This window comes from Neltuma alba, unplaced genomic scaffold, assembly GCF_004799145.2.
Source record: "Neltuma alba isolate B1F8T4 unplaced genomic scaffold, ASM479914v2 tig00011705_pilon, whole genome shotgun sequence".
Classification (NCBI taxonomy): Eukaryota; Viridiplantae; Streptophyta; class Magnoliopsida; order Fabales; family Fabaceae; genus Neltuma; species Neltuma alba.
Window position 1 is genome coordinate 78,163 of NW_021636342.1, and position 11,095 is coordinate 89,257.

The window sequence follows — 11,095 nt, forward strand, 5'->3', positions numbered from 1 at the left end:
GGCACTAATTTATTATTACTTGAAGATGTTTTATTGGGGGGAAAAAGACATTATTGGATCATGATCCTGCAAGTTCTTCTCTTTTTCATTTTAATGTCTATCATGTTGCTGTTTTCTGTCTTCTTTTTAGTTTTTAATTGGGTTGTCCTACTTTGATTAGAATTTATCATGTGAAGAAACCAATAGTTTATGTGTCGTTTTACTTGGTCTAATAAATTATCTTTTTAACCAAAATTTTTTTTAAAATTACTTATTTTATTAAATAAGTTATTTATTTTAAATAGTAAAGAAAACCTCTTGGTATTAGAGAAAACGTTTTAAGAAAAGAAAGCTTGTCAAAAGTTCTCAACTGACACTACCAAATAAACCACCGACAAAATACTTTTACTCATCTCGGAATAAACCTGGATAAAGGGAGTGTTTGGATAGAAACCAAATCATGGTTTCAGAAGTGCTTTTACGAATTACGAAGTAAATATATGGAGGAGATTACCTCATTTTGTGAAAAAGTGCTTCTGAAACCACGGTTTTGAAGCATCCAAACAGGCCCAAAGTAAATAGGAGAAAAGGACAAAAATAGAAAGACGAGGGTGACATTGGAATCAGAAATCCCCTGTGTCTCCGCTACTTTCGACTTTGGATCTTCCACACTCCATTTAAAAAGTAAGGCTTTAATTAAATTAATTATTTATAATAAATAAATATATAAAAATATCAATTTTTTAAAAATACCTCCTATATTTTATCTCATTAACATTTTTTTCGTATGATTTCATAAACAAATTATGAAATTTGAGAATCGAAGATCTTATTTTTGAAATTAAAGCAAACACTTCAACTAATTTTCTATATTTAAAGTTACAATACGGAACAAATTCTTAGGTATTCTGAGAATACCAACTCTGTCCAATAAAAATGCTCCAGCACAATTAATTTGAATCCAACATGTTAGCCAACTCACTTATACTAATTTGTTGTTTTAAAAAATAAAAATATTTTTGTTTTTTAATTTCCTGTACTGCTCTCTCCCCTACGGCTCACTCCATGGCTTCATCTCTCTGGTCTCTTCGTTCCGTCACCTAACTTTCTCCCTTCGTCCCTTCATTTCCCCATTTTCTACCTTGTCTCTCCTCTCCTCTCTTCTCTACTGAGACACAATCGAAGCGACAGCTCCTTTAGAAGAAGCCTAGTCATAATTTTTGCCTCTTTCAGCTATGGTCTCTTTTGATGGAGAAGACGATGAATAGTAGCTGCGACCTCTCAAACGCGAGTCAGATCAATCCACTATTCCACTCTCCTCTCTACTGGTCTATCTGCATCGCTCCCCAAACTCGTCTTCCCTCTAGTCGCGTGCTTGTCCTTTGGCTCAGCTTTCCTCCTCTTTGGTTCTCGTCACCATCTCGCGTCCTCATCGGCTCCCTTGTCGTCTAGGATGAGGACGATGAATTAAATGCTCAAACGACCCCTAATGCTCTCAAGCGGCCTCCAAACCAGTCGTACCTCATAGCTCTTGATTTAAAGGCATTTAGCTCCTCCCTTTCGTTGGCGTTCTCTTTTTCTCAACGAAGGGAGGAGGGGGAAGGGTTTGGAGGCGCAAGTGGGAGGCAGGGGAGGGGGACTGGGAAGAGGGAAGAGGGCACTAAGGGAAATTGCAAAACATAAGTATTTTTATTTTTTAAAAAAAACAACAAGCTATTCTTTTTGTTCCTTATTATAAGAGACAAATAACCGAAATACGTTGATAAAAAAATAGTTAAAATTAGTTAAGAACAATTAATGTGTAAAAAATATAATTTTTTTTCAAAAATGCCCTCATTAATAAGGAGAGAAGCAGGAGAGAGAACAATTAAATTATTAAAAAAAAAAGAGAAGTGAGAAGGAGAGAGAGTGTGAGTTGAAAATAATAAATATGGGTAAAATAGGAAATCAACACAAAAAAGTAGAAACAACTTTTAAGTGTCTCTTATATATAGGAACATGTCATAAACATCAAATGTCTTTTATAATAAGGAAGAGAGGGAGTAATATAAATGAATAGGCTGACATGTGGAGTGAAATGAATTGAGCTGGAGCATTTTTATTGGACAGAGTTGGGATGAGTTGATATTCTGGGCTATGTAAGTATTTCTCACAATATAGATGGATTTTTGGTTGGTTCAGGAAAAATATTTTTAATTTTTTTATTTATAGACTAGCTTAAAAAAATGGGTTAATATAAGGTTTAGTTCCTTAAATTTGTGTTTATTTTAATTTTAATCTCTTAAATTTTAAATTATATATTTTACTCTCTCTAAGAGTAAAATAGTCTATATTTTTGTTGAATTATAAAAACAAATATTTTACATAAAATGAAATTTTAAAAACCAAACACTTTAAAATTAAAATTAGAATAAATTTAAGGGGAAATTGTAAAAAAAAGACTTTAGAATTGTAAAAACACAAATAGGGACCCTTGACAACTTCACTTTGGATTTTGACAACTCCATGACATATTATTATTGTCAAAAGCTATAGTGAAGTTATCAATGGTCCCTATCTATGTTTTCATAATTCTAAAGTCTTTTTTTACAATTTTTTCTAAATTTAAAAAATTAAAAATTATATTAATCCCGAAAAAACAACAACAAATGAAGAAAAAACAGAAAGGAGAAGAGGAACAAAGAAGTACTTGAATGCAATGAGTTTGAAAATGAAAGGAGTGTGGTGGTGGATGTACGTTTGTTGATAAATTGTCAGAGCAGCATGTGACCACACCTGAACGCCTTCCCCCACATGTGGACCTCCCTCTGCCCCTGCCCACTACCTCCCAAACAAACCTCCTGGTCTCATCTCATGTGCCTATCATTTTCCTTCTTTCTCTTGTATTTTTTTTTTAATTAAAAGGGTAAGGTGATATTATCCTGAGATCACAGAGAAGTGTACATGGTTTGTTAATTTTCCTTCATATTATTTGATAGTATTAAAAATAATAATTTTAAAAATGAACAAGAATTGAGTGCAAGGAAAAGAGTGCATTCAAAATTCGTTGAGAGTACTACCTATATATGATATCTTATAGTGTCTCAAACAAATTTTTAATAAGAAAATACATCTGCTAATAAAAATAATAATTTGAAAAAAAAGCATACAATTTGTTCTCTATATTTATGGTCGATTTAGGACTGTAATTTTTTTATATTAAAGAATTGAAGGAATTGTAATACATTTTGACAAATCTCTTAAAAAGTTAATTATATAAAAAACTTCAAAAATTAACATCAGTATATAACATTGACATAGTACTAATGTAGTAACAATATTTGATAATTATAAATATTTTGACTAAGATTGAATCCACTTGGAAAGACTAATTTCTCACCCAGCCATTTCAATATTTTTCGCTTTTCTTTTTCTATCTCACTAATATTCATATCTCTTTCAGAAGTGAATTATAGCTCAACTGGTTTTATCCCTCTAATGTAAAGGGTTGCGCTTGGTTCAGAAAGTGAACTGCACCACAACTGGTTTTATCCATCAGAGGTCCTTGGTCCTGCCTGGCTTGTCTCAGAAGAACAATGTGATGTTTCTCTTTAGGACATCATCAGGTCAGACTGAGCTTTTCAGGTTTCCGGATTTAGTCAACAGCCCCATTCCCCTAATTAGTAGTTCCCTTTAAATGCATTATAAAGGATTCAAACTTCCACGTAGTATTAAATCCAAAAAGGAAAAAAATTGCTAAAAGGTTCAAATACTGTATCGTGTGTGATCATTCACAAGCTAGATTAAACTCAAATGTGGATGAAAAAGAGCTGTATATATTACATTAGGGGTAAATGTAGAGTACATTTCTATGCCAGTCTGATCAAGCAAGCCTACAGAAACTGTTTGGGAAGGGAACAGTGATTGAAAAGGGAAAAGAAGGAAAGATAAATTGCTTAAGAGCTAACATGGCTGCCCAAGTATGGAATATGTATCACTGGCTGTTAGTAGTATGTATTGCCTTGAATCATATCTAACGATCTAGTCTTTGATCTGGTTGTATTCGGCTATACATCTAGAGGATTCTTCTGTATGCTTCTATAAATCTGTAGAGTTGCAGACAACCATGAAAAGGAGAACCATGTTATAGATCAGGAACCAAAATTTGAGGAGAATCCACTGAAAAGAAAGCAATCAAGGAATGAAAACAGCAGAGAGAGCTTACCCTAATATAAATCAACCCCTGATGGCCATTTCTATTGCCTAAAATGCGAAATCTAAGATTTATTAACTTGTCAGAAGGATTTAAACCTTATGTCTATGGTAGAAAATATGGCATACAAACTGCAACTGAAAAATACCTGAAATTCAAATGGAAATCAACGAGAAGAGATGTCAGCAGACTTAGAGGATGGTTCTACGTTATGAGGAGATGAGCTAGTCGAGATAGCGGCACTCTCATTGAACTCAGGCAACGCGGATGAGTCGGGCAGACCTCCTGCTGCATTTGTTGGAGATGCTGATAGGCTATCAGGAAGCACTTGCTCCAAACTACCCCACAGTTCACGAAACGCAGAGATGAAACAGCATAGAATATTAGAAAGCTAGACAGAGTTCAGAAACCTAATGGAGAAGGAAATAAAATCAGGAACAGTGAAGCTCCATACTTTTTACCAAAGACTTCCGTATTTGGGTCATCCTTTTTGTTTCCACCTACATTATCATGAATGTCAGGTGGACTAAGATCTTCCTGTTTCTGCTGCATGTCAGAAAGAGAAGTAGCAGTAGGTAAAGAAATAGCAGGAGCCGTGGTGCCACTATAGCCTGCAAAAAAATACATCACGACAAGGTAGAGTGTCCGGACCTGCTTCAAGAGAAATTTTACAGCACATAGCTAACATCAATTTGTCTAACCTGTAACATCTCCCTTAATGCTATCAGGAGTAAGAACTGCATTACTAATGTTACTATTAAGTTGTGGTAAGGGCAGAGAAGAACCAACAGAGAGACTGCGATGGTGATGGTGTATGGGGTTATTCTTGAAGTCTGGAAGCTGCAGATTCATCAACCTTCTCCCTTGAAGTTCAATGGCTTTGTGCAACTCATGCTGCTCCAATTGCTTTCTTAAAAGGATCTCCTGTGGACTATAGAACATTCTTGCTCCTGCGGAGAAGCAAAGAGTTGATTAAGCCAAAATGGAAGCACGTTAAACTCCTTATGGAAGTAGCTTCCCGCACAACTTATGGGTGTTCTAGAAGATCGAAAATGCAATGAAAATTTTCTTTTAAGAACTCATTCTTCCATGACCATGTAATGCAAAAAAGAATTTTAATTACCAACGTGATCATAAGGTTCTTTGGAATCAAACCCCATAGGACTCAAAGATGGTGAAAAATCTCCCCTGTCAAACTGCTGCTGTTGGTGTTGCTGTCTCCTACATCAATCAGACATGACCCATGATATTATAATACGAACAAGAAGATATAAACAATTGGACAATAAAAGAAAATCACAAGCTCATACTTCTCTGGGGCTTTTCCCTTCTCCTTGTAGGGCTTGACAAGCACACGCGAATCACAGATAAAATGCGGGTTCCCTTTGGCTAGTATTACTCTTACAGTCTCTGGGTAGACAAAAGTAACAAAGCCAAACATTCGCTTTTGCTGGTACGGAATCCTCACATCTTGCACAGGGCCAAATTGGCTTCAATAACAAAAAGGAGCCAATTCAATGAAAATTCTCGATTAGGATTTACAGGCAGGCAGACGATCATAAATAAAACAAACAAGGCCGCTTTATTAGAAGTGAACCATTGACAAGACAAAATATGGTTATTTACCTAGATGTAGCAACAACAACAACAACAAGCATTATCCCACATTCCTACCAAATGAGATCTATTATATGGATCGCACAAGATTATTTTGTTTACTTAAATATGCATTAAAATGAATGTTGAGAGAAACATACCAGAGTTCTAAATTGAACTTCCAAGGCTGTAACTATTAAGGACTCTAATCATAAAATCTTTAATTGCAGGCTTTGACCCATTGTTTCCAAAATCTCACCAACTATACTTCTTTTAAAATGAATCACAAATTATCAGAGAAATAGTGTGTGCAGTTTTAAGCCATGCATCTTGTCTGTGGGACTTGGAGTCATTATGTATCACCAGCTGGCTACCATCTAGAAGAAAGCAACTACATAAATAAAAGCATCCCAATAGTCTCATTTACTGATATTGACATTGTCGTGCAGTAAGAGCTAAAGCACTACTGGTTGTGAGAGTGCACGTGCGAGTGTATTCCCCCAATTAAAACATCAAAAAGTAAACAACATAAAAGAATATCGAGAATTAAACAAAAAATTTTAAATGTAAAATAAGATAAAATAAGATGTCCACACAAAAATAAAGATAAAAATATAAAACAAATAAAAGATCTAGTTTCCAACCCAAATAAATGTTGACCTTTATATTACTATGATCCCTTGGCAGCTCGAGCTATTTCAATATGTACCAGATGGGAAAAAAAAATGGCAATATAAATTATGAAAATACGGTGCAAATATCAGTATCAGATTCATATCCAATATTAGTACAGCCTGTTTTTTGGGTTATCGGTCAGTTAGAGGACATATCTTCTGAGAAACTGAAGAATAACATCATATATTCACCGTTGTAACTTGGACTGCTCATTCTCTACTGCTTTGACAGCTTGAGCAATGAGAATGGTAGCCCACGTTGATAGAGAGCAAACAAAGGAATTAAATATATCATCCAAACAATTCGTTGTTGTGTATTTTTAGTCTCAACAGATCATATTAACTAGTCAAGTTGAGAGAGCTTTCATGCCAATTGAACTTCAACGTAGACTTGACTGGCAAGCTGAAAAGACCCTGGACAATGTGCATTGTGCATGCTGCTGAATGGAAACTCTAGGTAGTCGAAGTCTATAACATGGAAATCAAGACAAGAAGTACCTTTTACATTTTCAACCTTCCATAGAAAAATATATGCACGGTAAGGACTTTATATTTGGCAATTTTCTTATCAGAGTAAACCTAAATTACTTGCTTTCTCTCGTAGGGAGGAAAAAAACTGCAAACTGATACCTGGAAAAGTTCACAATGGATTCGATCTCCAAATGGGAGAGACACATAAGGATTGTGCTCCGCAAACTACATACCTTGATAAAAAAAATAAACCCCAAGAATAGATGCAAAACGCATGACTTGGAGAGATGACAACATATTTCAGGATACCCCTGCCCCTTTTGTTCCCTCTCCCAATACCAATCTTATGTTCTTCAGTTGTTGATGTCCATGCATACTCTTAAGCAAGCTCACATCACGTATAAGAAAAGAGACTAGCATTGCTCTGAAAAACAATACTAGAGTCGTGGAAAACTCCCGACTCACTAGGACTCCAGAATCATGATCACACATTCACACTAAAAGAATCAATTTGAGTCTTGCATTTGAAAACATGTGGGGCTCACCGATGTCAACAACAGTAAAGGTTGCCACGAGAGACAACACAGCATGAATACTGTGACACGATGTATAATGATTAAGTGCAACTACACCTGTCCCCGATCTGATAGTGTCAGACGCATACAGATATGGCTCCATTTATGAACTATAGGTGCTTCATAGCCTCTATAACAGATTGCAATATATTTTGCATGATTCAATGGCACCGCATTTTCTCATAGAATTTACAATGTCTCTAAGCCATTATATTATATTTTAAAAATTTTCAAACGATTTCAACCTTGATATCAACTTCACTGACATGACGGGATTACAGGTGGAGTAAGCATGCTACACCTGAAGTAATCTGAAACATCTTCATCTTTAAACGTGCTCTCCGCAGGAAATGTCAAATAAATCTGTCTGGAAGCAGAGTTCAGTCTCTCTGCTGATATCATAGCAGAAAAGTCATTCCTTTCCGGCCTGCCTCTTCCAAAGGGGATAAACTCTTCACCCATCATTAATGACGCTGCGGCTCTGAGAAGCGTCACAACACATCCAGGATTAAGTAAATAAAAATAACACTAAACAGGATGAAAAGAAAGAAATTATGTTCCTAATTTGCACATAGAAAGAGTGGACCTCTGGCTTTGAGGATCATTTTGGTGCTGCATCAAAAAGTTCAAGTACTGATCGTGTGAAGAAGGTGACACCCCAGCCGTGAGACGCGATGAAGTCATCATTCTTTGCCGTAAGGCCTTCAATCTCATAAACTCCTCACGCTGTTCGAACCCCTCAAACCTACTTGGAGAACCAACAATGGGAGCATCCAGTGAATCTGGCAAAACGCCATGCACAAACTTGCAATTGCTGCCATTTTTACAGTGGCCCCTCGCATAATAAAGGCAGAGCTTATGCCCAATTCCCGGACCTGCTTCTTCAGGGTCAAAACACACATCGCTCGCCGAGAAACACCTCCTATGAAAAGGAACAACATCGCCATTGTTGACAGATTGCCAATTGTTAACCCCATGTCCCGGTTGAAGCCTCGGATCGACAAAATCCTCACTCTTAGAGGAGGACTCGTTTAGAAAGGACAAGTAATCGTTCATTTGGTGCTCATCAACGAAGTCTTTAACATTGTTAGTGGGGTCGTTCGGAAACCCAGCACGTATATTCTTATAGGAGAGTAAAGTGCTTGAGTTTGGGCTAATGGGGCTGTTCGGCAACCCAGAAAATACCCAAGAATGCGAAGACGGTGAAGATGGGTTCCTACTGAAGTCAAAACCATTGTCACCGATTCTCGGCGACGACTGCGAAAATGGGTTGCTAGTAGTAGGTCTGGCTATGGGGTTAAGAGGAGAGGGAGGCGAAGGGATAGCAGAGGAAGTCGAGGAGTTACTCGAAAGACCAAGTTGGGACTTGGCCCTGAGAATTAGCGAGCGAAGAACATGGTCAGGAGTACAGCACAATTGTACCAATTCACTCTCTTCTAGGCTAATGAGTAGAAAACCCATGATTTTAGAGGCATTTTCGGGGTCAAGATTCTTGATTTTGGTGAGCACTATATTCGTAGCTTCATAAGAATCCATGAGTTGCACAGGGAGAGAAGAGGGAAATGGTAGAGTAGTGGCGGTGGGTAATGTAATGTGAGAGTGAGGGGTTCAAGAAGGGGACTGTATTCCGCCGAAGAACACTGATAATCTGGCTAGCAGTAGATTTTGGAGTCTAACGAGCGGGATTTGGTGGCTACTGCAAACACACTCTCACTCTCTTACTCACTCTTTTCACTCTTTCACTCTTCTCTGTCTCTTTCTCCCTCTGTAATCTCTCACTCTATCCTCCCAAAGATAGCGGTAGATTTCAGATCCAGGTAATCGTCAACCTTCCCAGCAGCGCCAACAACCTATCCATCTTCTTCATCGATAGATCATGCTGAGAATTTTATAGTGGTAACTGTGGAAATTTTCATTTTGCGTATGTTCTGTAAAAGAAAACAGTAATCATTTCAGGGTATAATAGGATAATAATAATTGTTATTTTCATTATATGCGTATATTTATATAAATGATTGTTCGAAATTTGAAATGCTGGTATGGAAATGTGAGGGAAGGATGAAAACGACGCAATAAGAGATTTAAATACTTAATTTAATTTTTTTAAAAGATTAAATTAGTTATGAAATGAAATTTTGAGAAATTAAAAAAATGAATACAATTTGAATAAAAAAAAGGTTACTTAAATATGCTAATAGTAAAAGTACATCAAACAAAAGTTTAAAATCATCATTGTATATCAATGATCAATGATTGATAATAATAACAAGAAAAAGAATATTTGAATTTAAATATTTGTTTTATTAACAATCTGTCCCCCATTATAAAAAGTAAAGTTAATTCTACGTAAGGAAAATCGTATTAATGTGTAATTTAAAAATTATTAATGACCTTATAAACTTATGACGTTTATAATCTTTTTACGATTTAATATTAGGTAATTAGCACCTCTCCTCTAATTAAATAACAATAATTTAAAAATATCTTTATAAATATAATCATGGATGTGGAGTTGAATGGTAAAATGAACTTTTGAGACTCAACTCTCAAAACAAGTTAAATCAACTAGATAAAATTATTAGTGATTTGATTAAAATTTTGTCTAATTAATATCATTTTGTATTTAGTTTATTATCATTATTAATTTTATATAATGTATGATATCATTGTAATGACATATATAACCTAATCAAATGTGATGCAAGATCAAATGTGATGCAAGAGTTGGTTAGATTTTCATGCACAAGGCAATATTAAGGGCCTAATTGAATTGGATGGAAAAATGACTTATTTTTCATTTGATTTTTATAAATTTAAAATTAAAAAGTTAGTTTGCGTAATATAATTTATATTTAGATTGATTTCTATATATAAGTCAATTTATAAAGGTAGAAATTTGGTTGTATTTAGATTAGCTGTAAGAAAAATAAATTTATTTTATCTTATTTAAATTTTAGGAAAAACTGAGGAAAAGCCTCTCATCAAAAATTTAATTGGTGAGAATGATATAAATCAGAATATTAGTATTTTATATGCATAAAATTCTCAAACTACGAATACCTAGTGCATATAAAAATTTATCAGGTTCTTCTCATCAATATTTTTATAAACATCAAATTATTGGATCTTTTAAAATGATTTTTTTTTATTAAAGCAAGGTAGAGTGCACTTCAAGACTCTTTTCCTTTTTTCATGGTTTTTTTTTTCTCTTTCTACGGTGAATAATTTAAAAGCAGTTCCATGACATACTTTTAAACCACTTTTTACTCTAAAAGCCCAATTGATCAAAAGTTAATCTAAACATATGTAAAATGTACTAATAACTCATTTTCAGCTTTTCATCGTGTGTTTAAAGATGAAAATGTAGATCCAAACATGGATTAAAAGAGTGTTTAGATAGAAACCAAACTGTGATTTTAAAAATATTTTTACGTTATATGAAGTAAATATATGAAAAAATCTATATCGTTTTAAGAAAAAAAATACTTTTAAAAAGTACTTTTATATTACCAAACACCTTCTAAGTTGACTGGTTACTTCTTAAGAGACTTTCATGGCTAAAATTATAAAATTTCTCTTAAAAACAAAAATTTTCATATGAATCGTTA

The 11,095-nt window shown here is 34.8% G+C and overlaps 1 protein-coding gene across 3 annotated transcripts; it reads right to left on the reverse strand.

The window, feature by feature from the left end:
- Positions 1-3,776: 3,776 nt before the first annotated feature.
- Positions 3,777-9,318, reverse strand: LOC114717004 (zinc finger CCCH domain-containing protein 46). 3 transcript variants are annotated; one of them, XM_028902085.1, is made up of 9 exons: positions 8,074-9,318; positions 7,789-7,968; positions 5,482-5,661; positions 5,295-5,392; positions 4,891-5,121; positions 4,626-4,785; positions 4,320-4,509; positions 4,184-4,221; positions 3,777-4,064 (listed from the first exon to the last, which is right to left on the reverse strand). In XM_028902085.1, exons 1-7 carry the CDS (start codon positions 9,021-9,023, stop codon positions 4,338-4,340), a joined length of 1,971 nt encoding a protein of 656 aa, XP_028757918.1. In that variant the 5' UTR covers positions 9,024-9,318; the 3' UTR covers positions 3,777-4,064; positions 4,184-4,221; positions 4,320-4,337. The 3 variants fall into 3 exon arrangements, with proteins under 3 accessions (XP_028757918.1, XP_028757916.1, XP_028757917.1); XM_028902083.1 differs by having other exon boundaries at positions 4,626-4,782; positions 4,873-5,121; XM_028902084.1 differs by having other exon boundaries at positions 4,184-4,235; positions 4,626-4,782; positions 4,873-5,121; positions 8,074-9,023.
- Between the last annotated feature and the right edge of the window lie 1,777 nt (positions 9,319-11,095).